This window comes from Besnoitia besnoiti, chromosome II (genome assembly GCF_002563875.1).
Source record: "Besnoitia besnoiti strain Bb-Ger1 chromosome II, whole genome shotgun sequence".
Lineage (NCBI taxonomy): Eukaryota > Apicomplexa > Conoidasida > Eucoccidiorida > Sarcocystidae > Besnoitia > Besnoitia besnoiti.
The window spans coordinates 3,611,765-3,631,795 of NC_042357.1; the positions used below are offsets into that span (position 1 = coordinate 3,611,765).

The 20,031-nt window shown below is 55.4% G+C and overlaps 5 protein-coding genes across 5 annotated transcripts; 3 read left to right on the forward strand and 2 right to left on the reverse strand.

Annotated features, from left to right (window-relative positions):
* Window positions 1–1,737: 1,737 nt before the first annotated feature.
* On the reverse strand, window positions 1,738–5,201 carry BESB_038660 (uncharacterized protein; the record flags this gene model as incomplete). Its single annotated transcript, XM_029362452.1, has 4 exons — window positions 1,738–1,858; window positions 2,021–2,177; window positions 2,572–2,694; window positions 3,182–5,201. The coding sequence occupies 4 exons, from the start codon at window positions 5,199–5,201 to the stop codon at window positions 1,738–1,740; spliced, it is 2,421 nt and encodes an 806-aa protein (XP_029221417.1).
* Window positions 5,202–6,603: 1,402 nt separating this feature from the next.
* BESB_038670 (uncharacterized protein) lies at window positions 6,604–7,978 on the forward strand (the record flags this gene model as incomplete). Its single annotated transcript, XM_029362453.1, has 3 exons — window positions 6,604–6,966; window positions 7,513–7,638; window positions 7,880–7,978. 3 exons carry the CDS (start codon window positions 6,604–6,606, stop codon window positions 7,976–7,978), a joined length of 588 nt encoding a protein of 195 aa, XP_029221418.1.
* Window positions 7,979–9,623: 1,645 nt separating this feature from the next.
* On the reverse strand, window positions 9,624–11,673 carry BESB_038680 (Tctex-1 family protein; the record flags this gene model as incomplete). The annotated part of the gene is made up of 5 exons (XM_029362454.1): window positions 9,624–9,721; window positions 9,925–10,002; window positions 10,522–10,635; window positions 11,050–11,101; window positions 11,629–11,673. 5 exons carry the CDS (start codon window positions 11,671–11,673, stop codon window positions 9,624–9,626), a joined length of 387 nt encoding a protein of 128 aa, XP_029221419.1.
* Window positions 11,674–13,308: 1,635 nt separating this feature from the next.
* Window positions 13,309–17,830, forward strand: BESB_038690 (uncharacterized protein; the record flags this gene model as incomplete). Its single annotated transcript, XM_029362455.1, has 8 exons — window positions 13,309–13,373; window positions 13,887–14,046; window positions 14,518–14,856; window positions 15,307–15,381; window positions 15,728–15,848; window positions 16,064–16,229; window positions 16,469–16,547; window positions 17,318–17,830. The coding sequence occupies 8 exons, from the start codon at window positions 13,309–13,311 to the stop codon at window positions 17,828–17,830; spliced, it is 1,518 nt and encodes a 505-aa protein (XP_029221420.1).
* Window positions 17,831–19,031: 1,201 nt separating this feature from the next.
* Window positions 19,032–19,720, forward strand: BESB_038700 (uncharacterized protein; the record flags this gene model as incomplete). Its single annotated transcript, XM_029362456.1, has 2 exons — window positions 19,032–19,154; window positions 19,550–19,720. 2 exons carry the CDS (start codon window positions 19,032–19,034, stop codon window positions 19,718–19,720), a joined length of 294 nt encoding a protein of 97 aa, XP_029221421.1.
* Window positions 19,721–20,031: the final 311 nt, after the last annotated feature.

The following is a 20,031-nucleotide window of genomic DNA, read 5'->3' on the forward strand; positions in this document are numbered from 1 at the left end:
AGGGGTCGTGAGTCCCGACTTCTGGCGTGAGTTTGCCTGCTTCGACTCACCCAAGTCTTCAGCCGGCTGCGGCCTTATTTGCCCCTCTGTTTCCGACTCTCGGCCGCCGTGGAAGAACGCGCGCGTCGCCTGCGACCAGGTTGCCGCTTCGTTCGAAAGATTATTCTGTGCCTCCACGGTTGAATAGGTAATGCGTCGATTACGTGCCGCCAGTGTACATGCGTTTTGCGGAATAGCACCGATGCATCTTTGGAAAAAGCACTGCTTTCGTGCCCTCCGTCGGCGTTGTAGGCTCTCGGACGAGGGAGCTAGGTATACTGGAAGCCCGCGCGCCGCGCAGAGACTGGTTCTCGGCATGCGGCTCAAGAATGTGCTGACGAGAGGTTTCCGCCCCTGGTCGTTTCGTGATAATGCGGTCTGCGTGTCTCACGGCGGCGCTTTCCCGCGTCAGCCCTGTGCTTTCGACACCGATTTATAAATTGGAGCGTTTCTCCGCCGGCCGTCTCGCCTGACATTATGCGGCCGCAGTAACTGGGCTGTCGAAACAAATGATCCGCCCTCGAGTCGCGTTGTTGTTCGCTGTGTTCGAGTAATCTGCTCACGCGCATGTCTCGTCGCTGGTGTGTGCGCGACCTCGTGCGGTGTATAAAAAAAGCATCCGTGCAAGCGAATTTGAGTCGTTTTGCGTGACCAGCCCAGCTTAGGTGTACTCTCGGCTTTAGGGCTGTTGCGGGAACGTTTTGGCGTCATGCGTCGAATCTCTTGTGTGCTGTCATTGAGTTGTGGACGTGCGGGCGACGTGATCCCCTGTGGCGGTGCGGGCGCGCCAGTGGGTCGGTGCTGGGGCCAAGAGCGAGGCCCGACGGAGCTTTTGTCAGCAGGTGCCGCGCCACGAACTCCACGAAAAATAAGGTTCACCTCTAGGGTGCCTTTACCCCGAAATTGCGCGAGTGGAGCGAGCGACTGCGATCGCGAGGCGTGTGCGACAGGGACTTCTTTCGGTGCAAGATGAGATGTCGACTAGTCTTTAAACGTCTAGATGTGTGCCTCCCCGTGCCTCCTCTAAGCTGGGCTGTGCGCCTTCCCAGCACCCGAGTGCAGGACCCAGCAGTTTCAGTCTGCTATTGTGATGATGAGTCCCCGCCGGCGGGGGAGCTGCACAGTAATCCTGCATGAAATCCACGCATTGTCAGCTTCAGGCTCTGTTTCTACTTTAATCGCCGGAGACGAAAGCAGAGAACATCTGTCGGCTTTCGCTTCGAGTGCAGCATTTCAGCTAAGCAGGACTTGTGGCGAGCAGCACCGTCGGGCGCCGACGTGTCGCACATTAGTAACTTACAGCAAACGCTTTCTAGCAAAACTATTTAGGCTTGAAAAGGTCGTTATGCATCGCAAAGCGGCGTAGTGTTCAGTATCCCAGCGAGCTCGAGTCGGTAGTTATCGAGTGGCGTAAGCCTCAGCTCACACACGGTAAGAAACGCCACGGCGCACTCTGTTTTAAGGCTCACATGGGCGCGGCGTCGGCACGGCGGTGTGCGTAACTGCTGCAGAAGAAAGAGTGGAGCAGATCACGAATTTCGCGACGTCGAAATCATTGCTAGACACACAAGCGACGAGGTCAACTGGCAGCGACGACCCTCACGCGGCCATCGACGTCTCTGGGGAAGGTCACAGCTACTCTGACAGGGACAGCTAGACAGACAGCTGAAGGCCCGTGTTCTGTTCCAACGTGTGCCTTCAGGAGCGAGTCTCAGGCAGGCCACTGTACCGAACGAGCTCCTCGAACTCCTCAGGAGGAATCATGTGGCGCCGCTTCACGATGCTGCGCGGCAGCGGAGGGTTTTTCAAGAGCATGAAGCTGAGGGAAAGAAAGTCAGACACAAGGCAGCCAGAAGCCACTTGTATGAGACCGCGCAAGGCTGCGCGCACAAGAGAAGTGCCCGCCTTCAGGGACAGCGCGCTCGGCCGCGGCCCTGAGCTTCTGTACGTGGAGTCGGCGGCGCATGCGTGCAAAAGTTACCGGATGATGTTGTCGTCAAGATTGAGCTTCACATGCAAGTAGTGGACTGCCGACGGAATCAAGTCGAACGTCATCTCCACGACGTGGGCGCTGTCCTTCCGCTTCACGAGGTACGCCAGACGGCGGTACCCGCGGTACGTGACGCGGAGATTTCGGCCTGAAGCCACACAGAGAGCGACGCGTGAGAAGGCACTCGTCGTTCTGCTAACATGCCCACGCATGACCAGCTCCCGCCGCGCCTAGCGTCGCTGGAGATCTACAGAGCCGTGCCGCCTTCTCAGGCGGGGTTGCACCCGAACCGACCACACGGCCGCGCATCGAGACGGCTCAACGCAGGCGGCTGCAGACGGGAGACAGAGTTGCGCATGGGCGGCGGGTATGCCACACCGAAGAGATACAACTTCCGACGCGAAATGCCTCTAAACGGGACTGAAAGGGACGGCTCGCGAAACGCGCATGCATGCATCCGCGTCGCCAGCGCCGAGCGAGCTGAAGACACATATCGGCGCCCGGGACTCCACACAGCGGCCTTTTGGTGAGTTCAACCTTACATCGCCATTTCTGGAGCTGCTCCACGTAGGGGCGAATCGCCTCTTTGACGCTGGGCACGGGCATTTCGGGGCGGAAGAGAGACACCACGCGGTAGGGGCGAGTCTCCGCGAGGCCATGTCCGCCTGCGAACGAGAGCCGAGAGAGACAAAGGGCAGCCTCAACCCTACAGCGGCACCGCCAACACGGTCTCCTCTCGGCAGAGGAGCCACACTCAACAGACACACCCCGGAAAAATGGAAACGGAAACGCACAGTTCGACGTCGCTGCCCGGTTCTTTCCTCTTCCAGAGAATCCTCCCAGTGCAAAAAGGAACAAAACTGCCACGCATACGTCTAAGAGATCTACGATTCAGCGGAAATGGCAACACGCGCGTGTGCTAGGGACGCGAGTGGAATGGCGTGGGGTGGATACAGCGAATACGGCCTACGCACAGAGCGAGCGACAGACGACAGCAAACTGCAGATGTGTGCATGGGCCCAAATCTACATCAGTCCATATACATATATATATATATATATATATATATATATAGAGAGAGAGAGAGAGAGAGGAGTGGCATCGCTGATGTATACACACGCCTTGGTGCTGTGTGTGTTTGTCGTAGAAAACTAAATCGCAGCGTCAAAGCCTCGTTGTTTCCGTCAACGAGGAAGACTGAAACCAGAGGCTTGCCTTGTACGACTGAAGGCTGGTACACGCGCAGATGTGCCTCTCTGTCGAGTTTGTATTTAGGAATCAAGAGGCGTCGTGGCAAGTCAAGTTCGGCCTCGCTCTCTTCTTCTGGCATGTGCGTTGCAGCGTGCACGGGCTTGGCTGCCGTTGCCCCCACGCGCGCCTGCGAAGCAACACTCGTCGCTGCGCCGAGACTTGACTTCCGACTGGCGGACGCCTCCAACCTGTACGCGGAGCTGCACGCATCTCGCGCTTCGTCTCGTCCTTCTCGCCCGCCAGCCTGGCAACCCGCCGCATGCAGGCGCGTGAAAGCAAACCAAAGGGAAGACGTTCTTTTGCCGCCGCGAAAGTCGACGGCTGATTCACATGTGCCTGCTATCGGCATCGGCGGAGCCGCCGCAGCAAGCAGCGCCGCGGCGGCCGCAGAGACCGGACGCGCCGCCTGACGCCCTCTGGAGCCGGTGGTGGAGAAGGCAGGGTGCGTGCGCGCAGCCCTCTGCAACAGCGCGATCGGCGAAAGGACGAAGAGGAGAAGACTCGTCGACTCGCTGCCGCTGCGCCATACAGCAGCTGGCGAGGAAAGGAAAGCGGCCAGGCGGTGGCCTGGCGCTTGAAAATGACCAGAAAACCGTGGATGCGCGCACGGGCGCCCTTGGGCCGGCAGCCGTCTCGCCGACAGGCTCGCAGAGACCGGCGTCGCCCCAGAACTGGGCGAGGGCGAAGGCACCGCGCCCGTCGGAGACTCAAACGAAGGCAGAGGCCCCGCGGGCGCGCGAGCCAGGAGGCAGGCCGGTCGCGGAGTTGCCGCGTGGCGCACGACCCTTACCTCGCGCGGAGGCGGCGCAGGAGCGAACTGCGCGTCGCACCCAGCCCGCAAGAACGCCGGCGGAGACCACAGGAGAGAGAGAGCCGCGGCGCGAGGCGCGCCCGCCGCCAGGCGCGCAGAGGCAGGAGCGACCGCGGACGCAGAGAGAGCTGAGAACGCGAGAAGGAGGGACGAAACGCAGCGACTGCGCCGTGAGCGACCTGCGGCGTTCGCCGGCGCCTTCGCTCCACGGCGCTGGGTGGAGCCCTCGAAGGACTTCTCAGGCGGTGCAGCGCGGCCCGAGTTCACCCGCCTCGCGGCAGGGCGCAGGCGACAGCGAAGAACAAAGAACGCAGCGTGAGAGAGGAGGCAGCAGGCGGCAAGGAGGAAAGACAGAAAGCAACCGCAGAGCGAAGCCAAACACCAGGCGGAGAAGGCGCGGGGCGGCAGACAACCCCGCCGCGGCGGGTGCCCGTTCTGCGTCGTGCAGCGCATGCAGTTGGGTTCGCGCGAGCGCGCAGCGATCGCGCGACAGAGACACGATGACGACGCACGCGGCGCAGCCAGCGCAGACGAGTCAGAACGTTGCGAGTGAGATTCACACAAAGCCGAGGAGGGCCCCGGTGAGCGCAAGTCAAGAGAGGAGGGGAACTCGAGAAGTGTCTCCCCGTGGAGTCCGTGGCTCTGCGCCTCGGTCGGAAAGAACGATGGGCGACAGGCGCCTCGATGACGTCGCGGACACCCGCAGCTTCTCGCAGAGAGCGGGGCCCCGCGGTCTGCGCCTCGCAGCTGAAGACGCGGCATGCAGCAAATACTAGGGGCCGCCCCAGGTGAAAAAAAATTCGAAGCACAAAGTGCGGAGCACCACGAAGCCACAGGCGCTCGAGGAGGCGAGGGCGACACGAAGGAGGGATGCCTGGCGACGCGCAGAGAGGATCTTTCACAAGTGGAAGTCGGTATGAGAGGAAGAGGTACGTGCCCAAACGACGAGGCGCCGGATGACGAGGGCAGAAGGCCGCTTCTCACGGCAGACGCCGCAGGGTTTCGCCGCGAGACCTCCGCAGGAACGCTGGAAAGCATGAGCTCGTCTGCATTTTTGCCTCTCTTGCCAGTTCCCCCTTCCGTCCGGATGGTGCGCCGGGCGGTCTCCATCGCGCGCTCGCTTCCGAGTTTTCTCTTTCGAGGCTCGCGCGCGGGGCCCAGAGAGCCTCCGTATGGCTTCCGGTCGCGTTTGCCGTTCCGGAGCTAGTTCTGGGCGCGGGCGGGCGCTTCGCCTTCTTCGCGACGCTCTCGCCCTCTCCTGCGCCGCTCCTCTCTCGCGCCTCAGGCTCGACGCCTCACTGGGTGGGCGCAGGCGGCGGCCTCAGGTCACATGAGTGCGGTTGCGCTGAGCCGAGGCGCTTGAAACACGCAGCGAAGGAAGATTCTCTGGCTGCGCCTACAAACAGTGCCCCTCGAGACTCTTGTGTCTCCTTTCTAAACTTTCGCTCTCGTACTGCGGAGTAGCGGGGTTGATTCTCTCGTTTTGGACTGCTTTCGGCACCAACTGTGCGTCCCTCTTCTCTCAGCCTCCCACTGTCACGTGTCGTTTCAGCTGCATGCGTCCTGGTCGATCTCTCGCGCGTGGATTTCCTCACGTTTCTTCAAGGCTCTTCGCGCCGCCGGCCGGTGTGCGCTGGGCACGACGGCGCGAGATCCGAGGGCCCCCGAGGAGGCAGGAGGCCTCGAAGCGACAAGGAGAAGACTGAACCCTCAGGGAAGGGGAAAGCAGAGGCGAGCGCGCAAGAGATCTAAAAATGTGGAGAAAGACGCAGAACAGAATGATTCCTTGCGAAAAGAGAACCTCGAGACACACACCGCGCGCGCCTCGTGCCGCTGTTTAGGGTTTAGGGTTTAGGGTCGGCTTTAATGAGGAAAAGCCGGAAGTCTCTGTTTGAACGCGTTGTCTAAGGATGATGTGAACAACGATACCAATCTGTGTGAGACACGGTCACCGGTTGGTCGTGTGCATGCAAGAGCTGGGAGAAAAAAAAGACGCCGGAGTTTCTATTTGCATGCACGCATGCTCTCTGGCGACTGGATGTTTTCTCGGAGTAAGAACCTGGCCCGGTCGCGCGTTCAGGTCATGCCCTCCTCAGAACCGGCGTCGGATATCTACCTTTGTCAACACTAGGCAGAGGTGGCGATAGGTCCTCTGTCCTCTTTTTCGTCCTGCTCAAAGGGTCGTCTTTTGCGCAGACCCTTGCTGCCAGGTTTCTTGCGTGGGCTCGGCCTCGTCCACGCTTTTCTTTTTTCCTAGTCTTTCTGAGAGTCTTGCAGCCTGTCTCTATCAAGGTCGAGGTCGAATTGTTCGCGCTGCTCCACACGGCAGAGCGGTGGCGGTACTCGTAGCTAAGCGACTTTACTTTTCTCAGCTTCGCATCTTGCTGGTGACCCCATGTTACTCTGGCTGCGGCCGAAATCGCTCATTTTCCTCCTTTTCGGGTTTGACACAGTGTTGCAGCGAACGCGATCGCTGTGATTGAGAAAGAGACAGTGAAAATTCAGAAGAAACATGCAGGCTGCGATGTCAGTGGGCGAGCCGGGGCCTCGCAGCCCCCCTCGCCAGGCGACTCCGACCGCGGTCGGACCACAGCAGACAGCACCTGGAGGCGGCGCCCAAGGCTGTGGTGACAGCGTGAGTTGCGATAGGGCCCCACAAGCGGGTCTGAAGGCACAAAGGGCACCACGCGAGGCGGGGTGCAAAGGGCACGCAGCGATTCAGGAGCTCGAAGAGAAAGGGCAACGCCAGAGGGGTGCTACGACAGGAAGGTGCGGAGAAGGAGAAGCAGATAGAGCGAAGGATGGCAAGCTCGAAGTGAAGGGAGGGACGCGCATGCACAAGCTCATCGAACGTGCGCTTGAGTCTCTTCAGCAGGTATGCGCCTAAGTTTTACAGGACAACAGTAATTCTTTTTGACAGTTTGAGCTGTTCAGAGGGAGAGGTCTTTTCGCGTAGCCTTGGAGGAGGAGCGAATTCATCACTCGTGAGCAACCTTCCTTTGTGGAACCGACTCGCAGTTCCTTTCGAAAATCAGACCAGGGCCGCGATGCTTTGATGACCGTATTTCGTAGACTTGCGGCGGAAGGGGCTTGCGCATGCATAACCGTTGTTTTAGGTTTATGGATGGCCATATAGATTGATGCAGCGACTTTAGTTGACCATGACGACGAAACGGTCTGCAGCTATGTGTAGGCGTGCACCGCGTGTGCGCAGACGCTGTTGTAGGGAGTATTACTTTCCCGCTGGACGTGTCCTTGCACATGTCTGCTCCCATCTGTAGCATGTGCCCGATTTCTCTGCATGAGCTGCACACCGGCAGATTTCCTCTCAAAGATATGGCTGAAGTAGGGTTGCTCGTGTTAGGACGTCCTGTTTTCCTTTGGACGGCCCCCACCCTTTTGTCTCCTCTCTTTTTTCTAGACAGGTCGCGTGGAGCTTCTCGGACGGGTGGGCGGCGGCGGGATGGACAAAGTCGTGTCTACCGCGGAGATCCTCAAGCGGAAGTGCCCCAGTCTCGACCAAGAGTCTTTCTTCTCCGACTTTGACGTAAGCAAAGTGTAGCAGGGTGCATCTCAAATGCTTGCTCGCAGGATATCTGCAGGGCGACTGAAGGTATTCATCCAAGAGTGCGTTCGCTGGGAATAAGTCGTTACCTTTGGAGGGATTATAGGACGCACGAACTCATGCCGTCATGGTTCCGGCCGCTGCTAGCCTAGGTGGATGGTTGCGGGTTTGGTGTGGGCTAGTGCGTTCTTTGTCCATTTCCTGTGTTTGCGATCCTCTGCAGACGGGAGGCGAGAGGCGGCGCACAGATGTGGCGCTTCACGTCATTCTGCGGATGCGGCTCGAGGCTTCAGAGGATTTGATCCAGCGAGATATGAAGTGAGGATGCACCGCCAGGGCGTTTCTTTTATTCCAGAGCCACTCTCTGAGACCGTCACACGTGACTCAGATTCTTTACTCGCCCCGTTCAGCTCGCGTGCGTTCGGCTCTCAGGCCCCCGAAGTGACTCTTGTCAAGGTCGCGGCCGGTGCGGGAACAAGGGAGGGGCTGCGGCCTCATGTCTGTCGCCTTCACTTTTCAAAACCTGCGAAGAGCTCTACTAGGCGGGACGCGCTCCAGCTGGCGAAGCGGGAACTACACGGAACGGATAGGGTGCCGGCATTGCATTGCTGCCGGGAGGTATACTCGCGCGATAAAAGTGTTTCTCGCAGGCTTTATTCAAGTCTTACCCACAAACGACGATGGGAACCGGGCTGGAAGTGGAGACAGTATGGCGCGGGTCTGCATATAATGCAGATGATGGTAGTCGCGTAGGTGCCGGCAAGCAAAGCTGCAGGAGGAGCTGACAGCCCTGCAAGTTTTCTTGTATTGAACCTGCGCCGCGAGTGGGGCAGGTTTTTTTTCAAGAGGCGTGTGTGTGTTTGACGTCCACGTTATAGCCGGACAACACCCGGTGCATGCACGTCTGTTTTTCAAACAAGTTTCGAAGCAAAGAATGCATAGTGCGAAGGAGGATCGAGCCCTCAACACGGACAGAAAGGGGAGAGGCATACGCGCCGGTGCTTCTCATACATAGCATGTCTAGACCTCAAGCAGCAAATGTAGTGCCAGAAAAAAGCATTGGTTTAGTGCGTTGCCTAGGAGCGCAGTGCTGTACAATTTGACTAGAGGCGCGATGATTCGAAATAAAACGCGTCCCACCGCCTAGGAAAGAAAGAACCGGCGCCTAATTTCGAGCTGGTTCCGCCCTGCTCTCGGGCTCCGGCATCTGGCTGTCGAAGACAGCCAGATGCCGGAGCCACAAAATTACTCCCTTCGTCCATTTTCAGAGTTGCAACCCCTTCCGTGTAGACGCAGCACGATGCTATCTCTTTATGAGGGCGGGATCGGATCTTCTGATTGTTGACTGTCCTTTACGTCTTCCTACGCTGGTAAAGTGCTTAATTGCCTCGCAAGCTCGTACATTGAGGGCTTGAGGGAGACGGACGGCGTCATAGATGAGCGAGCAGCTAAAGTGGAGATGCGTGCGCGACCCTCACCCTCGTTATTTCAAAATGAATGAGCGGAACGACGACGGCATCGTGATGATACCACGAGCTCGATCCAAATATTTTGGCAAGCGTTCATTTCCTGGTGTGGAAATTCGGTGACTTTAGATTCAGGGTCACGAGAAACGGACCCAGGCATCGTACAGCAGGTGTGTGCTTGCTGGCATACGCGTACGATATGATTTTTCGACCCGCGGAGGTCGCTGGATGTCACAGAGCTCCTGTGTTCTTTGTGTTCTTTGCGTCTTCGGTCGTGCCTGCTGGCAGCGTCCTCGTCTGATTAGGGACGAGACCGGGTAAGCTGGCTGTTGCTTCATCGAGCCAGCAGTTGCTGGTTGTCTTCGATGCTAGTTAGAATTGCGCAACTCTTTTCGGGCGCAAGTGCAAGCATCTCTAGCTGGTGTGTATGGTAGGTAAGCGAGCGGTTTGTTGCGCCGGCGCCAGTGACGTGTAACGAGTACTTCGCAGACATCTCGCTTTTCAGAGGCTAATGACGTAGACGATCACACAGGCCTGCACGCCTCCTTTCTTTTCCTGGGTCTGCAATCGCTCGCGCGGCCAAAGGCAAACGAGCGCACCTGGATAGCACATTGAGGAGAAAATAGGGCAAGGCCAAGGAATCTGTTTCAGTTGCACTCTGTGAGGCCGGATGCGCATGCGGTGTCTAGTTCTTCTTTTTGTCTGGCATTTAGATTCATGCATCTCTTTATGTGTGTCACCGACTCTACGGAGGTCACCACGTGAAGACAGAGTCAGAGTTGATACTCTTCTGAAAACCTACCATCTTCGGCCGGTTGCCAGAAGCACGAGGACGTAGCGTGTAGGCCCGCGCCTGTGCGTTGGAGAATTGCAGTCTGAACTGAAGGGAGTAAAAACCCAGTGCCACACCACAAAGCAGGTTTAGCCGTCAGCCGCTTGTCTCACGCTCGCTTACAGTGTAGCTCTTCGTGAGCCTCCCAGCAGATCCGTTGCACCACAAAATGACCTTGGTACACAGCAATCCGCGGGCACGGCCACTATACGTGAGCACAATTTCCTACGATACTGTCAGCAGCGCGTTTGCTGCAGTTCCCGTTCTTTGACTAGAGATCTTCAAATCGTGTACCCGTGTGGCAGCTGCATAACACCCTAAACCCTCTATGGTATATGAAAAAGTGCGCTTAAAGGGCATAAATTCCAGTTGACCATCATTTGCCTGCTTCTACCTCCATCCTATAGATCCATGGGCTTGGAAAGCGTATGTTTCCGTCGTTGCTACGAGTGAGCGGGGTAGCAAGTCTTCGTGAGGAGTCCTAGGCGAACTCGAACATGCATCTGTTTGCAGAGCGGTTGCTGAGACCTTAGAGATGACGCGCCGTGCCTTCCGGCAGGAACTGACCAATGTATTTGAACGGCTTCTTCAGTTCCACTAGCCGCTGCATGCACTCTTCGCAAATGTTGTTCACCCATTGGGATGCTAAGCTTTCATCGTATTCGACATCCTGCAACTGGTCTACCGAAGAACCGAGGATGCCAAGAACAGAAGACACTCGCGCACAGTACACGCACCAAATGTGGTTATTTGTTTGCTTTAATGTGTTGAACCACCCCTTCATATGAAAGACTTGACAGAACTGTGCACGGAGGAGCAGGGTTTACCCATGCAGGTGCCGCCTGCCGCAGGTGCACTGTCTGCATCTCCCTTCACTGAGGATGTCACTGAGGCATTCGAAATTTCTCACGGTCAGCGTAAAGGAGGACGCTTTCGTGTCGATACCTTAGCTCAAAAGAAAGGTATCCTATCAATAGAAGCAACCTGTTTCACGGATGGGAAGCATTAGACCTAGTCGAGAACTCAATCGGCCAAGGCATGCTTTTCAGCAACGAAACGAAAAGCCACCGGAAAGTGTATTCACTTCTTCCTCACCTTCGATAACCTCGAGCACTACCCGTTCCACTTCCTCTGAAGACCAGTTAACCTGCGTCAGCGGACGGAGTAAGACAGGCTATATGAAAAACGGCTCCAGCCTGAATAATTCGAGCTTTGAATACCCAAATGTTGATACGGCAACATTTTATGACTCGAAATGTGGTCAGTGGATGGGTGATTATTTGGGTACCAGTGTGCCTGAGGCGCGGCTTATGCCGTCTAAAATTGAGTGCTCCAGGAGTAGCTAGATAGAGTACGCATTCACTTTGTGTGAGAGAGCCAGAGTTGATAGGAAAAACGAGGGGCCGGTTACCCAGGAGGCGGAACAGGACACACGTGGAATGCTGTCGTTACGTCGAGCGTGAGCCTGACGGATTCCATTACTTCGGGACTACTACCAATACCATGCAGGTCAACGCCAAAGCTAGCGCATCCGCATCAAGTTTCAAGCGCATTTCAGAAGTTACTAACAGGGGCAGTTGATTTCAGCACACGCATGCGAAGGGTTAGTAGTCTCGATGGCTTTGAACTCGCTCTTGGCAGCTTACACACACGCATCTCTGTATGGATGCTTACAGAGCCAGCGCGCACCTTTTTCAAGAGGCTTTCGGTAGCTGCCATGATGAGTCGGTTCCCCGCTTCTCCTTCACTCCTCTGGAGCTCCCAGATCCGCTCGTGGCACGAGCAGGTAATCTGCGCCTTCTAGAAACTCAAGTTGGGAACTCAGCGATGATATACGCATCCGTCCAGTGGGTGCACTTTGTGAAATAGAGACCGGCACTGCTTGGAGAAAGGCGCGAACATGTGCGCGCCTATGGACGCCGCAACCTTTCAGGCCTCAAACTAGCTCTCAACCATTCAAAAGAGTCATTAATTGGTGATTAAAGACCTCGGCTGAACAAGTCTTGATTAGCGGGTGATGATACAAAAGTGACAACGTGCCATCATCACCGGTCCGTGGACAGCCCGGCGGGTTTTTTGATGAGCAGAGTTCGAGATCTGATATTAGGGCTTCTCTTGAATCAATTATGACCATACAAACGGGTGGAAAATGCGTCAAACGGCCCACTTCCCTTCCACCGTGGAAACCCATTTCTGAGACCGGTAGGAAGTGCACCTGCAGGCTCGTCCTGTGGACACCGCTAGTGCACACACCACCATGTCAAATTGATACTGGAGCAACATATTCGAAGTGTGCAGACTTGACACACACGCTACGCCGTTCAAAATACAATCTGCTTTTCGCATGTATGCATAAGCCGCACTCTGCGTAGTCGCGGCCTGACCGGGCTCGACACAACACGGACGATTTTCTTGCCAGTTTTCCGTTCTCTCTGAAAAAATGGAAAATCCGTATGGGCATGTTGCGCCAATCGCCCTTTCCCGCATACTCCATTCTCGTTTCTTTATTTGCAAATGTTAGTGTCGCTGTGGCCTGGACGTGGGGCATGCAGGGGTCGCATGCTTCCAAGTCTTCACCTTTGGTAGAGAACAGCAATTCTTCTAGATGTGTTGCGATCGAGTGAGTCTGTGAGCTCCGTGCGTTGCTCAAAATTGAAGCGTGGCCCCAGACACTTTCTCGAAGCGCCCGTGAATACTGCTCCAGCTCCACCCGATGGAGTCACTCGAAGCAAATTGAATAGTTACTCTCCCTCCGCTGTCGAGGTATCATCGCTACTTGTGGACCCTCCCATCTCACCACTGGTCCTACATTCTGTCGCCTGCCTCTGAAGCGATGCTTGTCCGCCGATTGTCAACTGAAAGCCATGCCGCAAGCGGAAGAGCTTGCTCCTACACCTCACTTCTGGCAGGCATCACCGGCTAGGGGCATATGTTTGGTAGCGAAGCCGAGTGGACTAACTCCATCCGACACGACTTTGTCCAACCACACACGCTCGCAGCGGCATCCTCTGGAGAAGCCATGAGTCTTCCGGTAGGATAACTGCCGAAAGACTCATACGAAGAGGACGAAGTTCTCCATCCACGATCCTGATAGGCCCGGCAATAGGCACATTTTCTGCTTGGTGTGGCAATGGTAGGAAACTGAGAAGCTCCCTTCTTCGGGCACCTTGCTTGTCACAACGTATGTCCAGGGGTTGCTACCGCATCCCCTCAGCCAGCACACCAACGCTCTGTGCAGCGGCTTATCTTCTTCAGTGAGGCAACTCTCTTTGCTGTGTGAAGCAGACCCGTCGGCGGATTGGCATGAGTTGACAGGAAACCCAAGCTTCACTACCTTCGAATCCAGAGCCGAAAATGTCCTCGGGGGCCAAACCGCCCGCCAGGAAGGGGAAAGGAGGGCGAAAGGAGGATCCGGCGAAGTCGGGTAGGCATAGGGTGTGCACGTCCCTCGTCAGTGCGGCTCGCGGCATCCATGCGAATCTACCTCGCTCAAAAAGGGCAAGTCAACTTTCAACTGGACTGCAGTGCAGAGAAGGGGGGGACGCTCTTAGAAGTGGCCTTGCCTGGCTCTGCACGCAGTTCTCATTCCTCTGCAATCCCTATGCGCCGGGTTTCGTGCTTCATTTTTTCACGCGCCCTTCGTCAATTCGCATAATGCTTCGCGTCTATATCTACCAGACAAGTTTTTTCGCTATTGATCACGGCGCGCCTGAGGTTGACCTGCCCTATACCGGTTGGGGTCGGCGTCTGGAATGGAAGTTTCGCCCAGCCAGCGCACAAATTTTGTTGCTGTGCAATTCTCTACGCTCGAAGCATGGTACTGCTTACCTGAGATCTGTTTCGCGCGCAATGTTCTCATTAGTGAGTGTGCGCACGGAAGGTCGCTGACGCGGAACACTGGAATCGCATTGCCGTCGCACCTCTTACCGGAGCCTCCACGTCCGTCTGCGTACATCCTCACCGCGATACTCAGGCAGCGCAGAAGAGGACTTGTCGAGTATCTCGCTGGAAAGTCTTCAGAAAGACGTGGAGCAAGCGAGAGGTCGTCTGGCAAAGTGCAAAGCTGATCGACTCTACGCTCAGCTCGAGAAGGTACGACGGGACTCATTCGTGCCCACAGGACAACGCGCCGTGGGATAGGGTTGCGGTATCCAGAGTAGTTCCTCGCGTACTGTGAGAGCTGTTCCGTCAGCACAAATGTTCTGACACGGGGATTACAGCTCACTCAGTCGAGCGCTCGGAGAATCAGGGTCGCATCAAGGTGCAGGAAAGTTATGTTGTTCCTCTGTTGTCTCCAGTGTGACGACCCTGACACGGAAAGAGTCCGGGAGAAGCGCGGCCCCCGCTTTGGCCTGCACTCGACTCACACAAGCGAGATTGCCCTCTTGGGGATTGCTCCCGCGCGACTGAGCTGACCGAAATCGATGGGCTGCGCTAAGCGCACGCCGCTTCGTCAGTATCAAACTGTCATCCACGTACACACAGTTCAGCGCCTGCAGCGTTGATCAGCTAGAATGCCGGCAAGTGCCCACACCCGCGTGCCCCATTTACTTGTATCTCCAGGACATCATCTGCCGCTTTCGGGAGGCTTGCCGGCATAAGAGTGCTGTCTTCGATCGCAAACTGCTCCTCCACGATGCTCGCGTTGAGAGCCTTGTACGGCGGCACCGCGCCGAGATCGCCGCGTACGAGCAGAAGATTGAGAGTCTGGAGCACGCGCACAAGTTAGTCAAAAAAGAGATCCAAACGAAGGGAGAGGAAGCTGTTTTGGCTGAAGACTCCGCTGCAGAGGCTGTGCTGAACGAGCACTACAAATACCTCTCGAAGCTAGAGGCCACCGCGGCCAAGCAGCAAAAGTCACAGGAGCAGGAAACCGCTAACCTAGAGAACGCTTTTGAGCAGGTATGAGGTAAGCATCTGACCGCACGCATCTGTCTGGGACGGGCATTAGACGAGAGAGGCCTGCGAGACAAATGCAGAGCCGCACAAGCATCTCAACTACGATTGAGGAAGAGCACTCCAGACGAAACAGCAAGCGAATAGTCTCTCCTTATCAATTCCATCTGGCGTCCTTCAGCCCTGAAGAAACTGGAAGAAACCAGACGTTCGAGGAGTTCAGCGAACGAGTGTGGCCTCTGATGTCACTACCCGCGCTAACTATCTGCGCTGCCTTCATATCTGGCTTTGTATTATTTCTGTGTCGCCAGCGCCACGCTTTACTTCTGAAGTATATGTTAATGCTGAAGCTGTGTTTTCGTGGCTTCCACACACAGCCACGCCCTCAAGGAAGCGCGTCTCAGTCACTTCGTTGCTTGCGCGGCATGAGCCCCCTCGGCGGTTGAATGAGTTCAGCACCTGAACAAGCTCGGCGAGAGGTTTCTACGCATCTTCGAGGAGCTGAAAAAGAATTACGAACTCCAGTTTGAAGTACGTACGGAGAGTGCGTTTCCTGGACATCCGCGCGCCGGTTGCACACTCGGCGCACACGGCCCTTGATGCTTTCTTCTGCTACACAGGGAGAGACAACGTCCACCTCTCAGAGTAGTCTTCAGCAGTAGTTCACGTTGGTGCGCCCACGCGGAGTTCCAGAAGAGCGAAGCGTATCAGGAGCCGTTTCTGCTGTCCGCTTCTTGCACTTCTGTGGGGGATGCCACCGAATCAACTCAATGGCGTCGCGGGGCGTGTGGCCCTGGGATCGAACGGTGAAGTGGCGACCACCCCGATGAATCCGAGGGCAAGGCGACTGCTTTCTGGCTGTTCTCGTGCTTTGCAGGAAGCTCGTCAAACTCTCGAGCTACGGGAAAAGGTGGAAGTTCATGAAGTGGAGGAGCGGAAGAATCTCCACATCAATGAGGTGATGGCCAGTCACCGAAGCGCGTTCGAGCAGATTAAAGGTAAAAGGCGCTGCTTTCTCGATCTTTGAAAACCATCAAGCCGCGTTTTGAATCAGGCACCTCGCCCGAACCACGTGGCTTCATGAGTTCTCTGGCAGTCTTTGGCAGTCAGGTGCGTGCGGGCTGATCCAATAACGTGCCGGCGAAGTTGTGGTATTTGACAGTCTCTCTCGAGCTACAGGGGTTTGCTGCGTTCTTTACGCTATCATTTGTAGCATACTACATTGACATTACGCACGATAACTTAGAACTCATCAAGGAGCTTCGGAAAGGCATTGCGGAAATGAAGGCTCGTGCCAAAATAACGCACAAGCAGATGCAAGAGACGCAACAAGAAAATTCGCAATTGACCGAGCCGCTCCGTCAGCAGCAGCAACTCAAGTGAGAAAAACGGGCGCGTGGCAACTTCCTGTATCTCCCCCTTTCCAGCGGTTCACCCACCAGGCTCGACTCAGTGGCATGATAGAACGCGTATGCAGTTTTTGCAGACATGCAACGTTGCTGCGTATGACCTGACTGCGGGAAGAGGGTCGGGAGTGCAGTATTATGGCCAGGAATTTCGCAGAAGACATGCTTGGCTGGATCTTGTGCATTGCATGTTTGCTCACTTGTCGTCTTAGGGTGAAGCTGGAGCAGCAGCTGCGGTTCTACGTGAAAGATAAATTGGCCCTGCAGAACATTCGCGCTCGAGACGCGCAGGTATCTGATATCTGTGTATATAGGTTGAATGTTATGCCACTGGAAGTTATCATCTTAACTATGCTCTGCTAACGCACTTAACACGAGGGTCATGAAAAGCATGAGAGACAGATGCATGCTGGGTGACACCTTAGGAATGTATGCCGAAGGCAAGACAGACATATGTAGCGAATTTTCAATGGTGTTTGATCTAGGTGGCAGTGTTGCAGATGCCCAAACTTGCCGTGTGCGGTCGTGTTACTGAAGCAATGTCAACGTCGTTCAGAGCAGAATATATATGCATTTTATTGCCGAGTCGGAGTCTGATAGATGCATTATCGTACTGCCAGCCTGTGTTCTCTGGCGCAGCATGGGAGCGCCGAAGAGTGGGTATCATGAGGGACAATTCCGCCAGGCCTCACAACCCATGCCGTCGGGCATAGATTTCTCATGCAAACCGTCAAAAGAGTATGGCTCTCTGAACTGCATAGAAAGAGGGAAATTTCTCCTAGGGTGTTTCCACTCTGATAAACCTTCAATCGGTGGCTTTCCTGCTTTCCGTGAATGGCTGTATTCGAGTATTTGTGTCCTTCAAGTCCAGAATGATCCGGCCTGCGCTGACGCCTGACATCGTTGTATTGATCGTCATCTTGCGGATTTTGGGGATGCTGTGTTGAGGCCGTCGAACTGTGAGTGCCGTCTTTGCAGCTACCTCCCGAATCTACGGATACGTGTGCACGCTCCCCCAAGGCGAATGTGCCTGTGGTACTTGCTTCTTTGTCCGTTTTCAGTTAGAAGAGAAGGTGAAGGCGGCAAAGCGGCATAATCACCAAATGGAACAGCAGAAACACAAGCTGGAACGTGATATTGGGGAATACACTAGACTTCTGCGGAACTTAAAGAGTGACACGAACATACGAACGCAAGCGAAGATTATGCTTTACGAACAGAAAGTGAGCAACATGCTCCAGTCACTGGAACAAAAGTTCCGTGAACGAGAACGTCTGGTTGCTTCAATGAGCCTGAGTCCCGACGCAGCAGTGCAAATGCAAGAAATTCTCCGTCGGAGTTTTCTCGAAAAGAACGAGGAAATCGAGAACCTGCGCGTTGAGCTACAGACCGTGGCAAAGAGTTACAATGATACAGTCCTGACAATGAAGGCTCGGCTGAAACAGCTGGAGGTCAACAGCAATGCTATCGACTTTGAGCTGGTTCATGACACAACCTTTATATCGAACGCCCCCGCGCCATACCTAACCACGGCCGTGCTCGTTGCCAAGGGCAATCCAGTTTTGCGAATCTAGCACCTCTCTAGCTTGATGTACGGGAGCATGCGTGCCGAAAAAATCTCCTGGCGGTCTTATATGCATGGTATGTCCCCTTCATCACTGTGTTGTTTTATGTCGATGTTGTTGGCTACCGCTTCTTTCGTTGAACGCCTGCACTATGTGAATACGATCTCCCATAATGACATTCACGCTGCTCACGCATCAATCGCACTAAGCTTCACGTACAACCCTCAGTAGAGACGAAAAACTAGTGGTTATCAAGAAGGGCATACTGTATTCCCAAATAACAGCCCATTTACTGACTACAGTCGGGGTTGCGACGGAAGCTGTAGCAGCGCGTGTGCCGATGCGTGATATCCCACCGCCATCGTGTCTCCATGCTGCGAGCCACCGGGAACCACCATACAACCGGATTCTCTTGCGACTTGCCCAAGCGCTATTTGACTGCCTTATGCGGTGCCCCAGTCGTAAGGGTTGTCGCTGGAAATGTCATTACATTAGTTGGGAATGAAGGCTGGAAATGCGTTGAAATATATGTCGAACTCCTCAGTCAAGAGTATCACCGAGATGAGCGTGGCGGGCGGACTGCATCCTCAGACCAGATTTGACAGTGGCAGGCACGTGCCCGTATCTCAAGCTCGGCTTTTCCAGTTGGTGTTTCTGAAATGTGCTATGAGGGCTAGCGTTAGGCGACTGTTTCTAACGCGCCTTTTCGCCAATGAGGCGTACGTTTGAGGATATTGAGAAGCCCACGTAACGCATGCGTTTAGCGGAGCGGTACTGGTGGGGTGAGTTCCGTGTCTCGGTCAACCTTTTCGCGTAAGAGTTTCCGTGGCAACGTTGCAACAACCTCTCGTCCACGAGTTCTGTGAACGACTATATTTTGCAGTTTCTTTTCGATTATCTCTTTCTTCTGCGTGAAGAATGGTGTCTCGCCCAAGATCTCGTGTAACCTTTGGGCGCTAACTGCTGCTTTTCTAGGCGCGTATTTGTCTCCCAGCGCAAGGATTGAGTCGGTCTCGTCTCTAGCGGTGCTTCTTTCAGCCTGGAAGTCGCCAACAAACCGCTCCTTTTTTTTCCTTTCCTGCGAGAGCGTACCAGCATCTGCGTTATGGATTCTGCGCCTGCCGGTCAACCCGCGGCTGCGGCTGAAGTGGTCAGAAATTCCCCTTCCGCTTTGGGGACGCTACAGGTTGAATCTTCACCAAGTGCAATCATGGCTGGCTCCTATTCAACGGGCGACAGTGGCAGCCAGCAGAAAGAATCTTTTTGGCTTATCGGAGATAGTCACGCCACTTTCCGTGCCGGAGCTCGCGTAAACGTGCAGCAACTCTATCCGGTAAGGGGTTTTGTAACTCGCCGGGAAACGGTGTTTACAAGCTCTCTACCGCTGTTCCGTGGTGGCGTTGCAGGTTCTGATTCCGAAGTGCCAGAATGCCGCATAGTGAGTACATGATTCCTTCAAACTTTACGTGCGCAGGCCATGCAGAAACTTTTTTAGCGGTCTGTTCTGCAGAGATATGTGGGTTTCGTGGTCATCCCAGTGGGCTCGTCGCGGGTTTGTGAAGCATATATTGTAGTGCAACGCTCACCCAGTCCCTCACTACCCATCTTCCTGTAGTGATACGAATTTTTCCGAAGACGATGTGGTTTGCTCTAATTTGGCTGAGCTTTCGTGTACCGGGGTCATTGTTCGGTTTCATCTCTGCTTTTCTTTTTGCGTCTTGCGTACAGGGATATGTCGTGAAGCGGGCGGGGCGGGTGGTGTTCCCGGACGAAAGCGGCTATATGACAGCAGAAGGCGGCGTCACCTACGAACTGAAGGACTGCCTTTCCACACCAGCCCGCAGCATAGTTTCGACTTACTCCTCCCTCCTCAGTGGCGCATGCCTCAATCCGTATTGAAAGGCGTGCCCGCGTCGGCAGGGACTTCTCAAAGAGAGACCTAGGGCCGTGGGAGGGGATCCCACACAGGGGAGGAGCAAAGGCGGACGGGAGGCGTGAATCTCTCGTGCCTCTGTGACAAGGGTGCGGAATCATATAAAGTGAGAAGGGCTTTTTCCATAGTGGTGGCGGGGATCGTGAGCGGTCCGCGGACAATAAGGCGGTTGACGCCGCGAGCGAATGATACTGTCTTTCTAGGGCGGCCGAGGGTCATCGGCTTGCCATCGAGCGGAGTCACGGGAAAGGTGTTGAAGGCGCGTTCGTGACTGCGC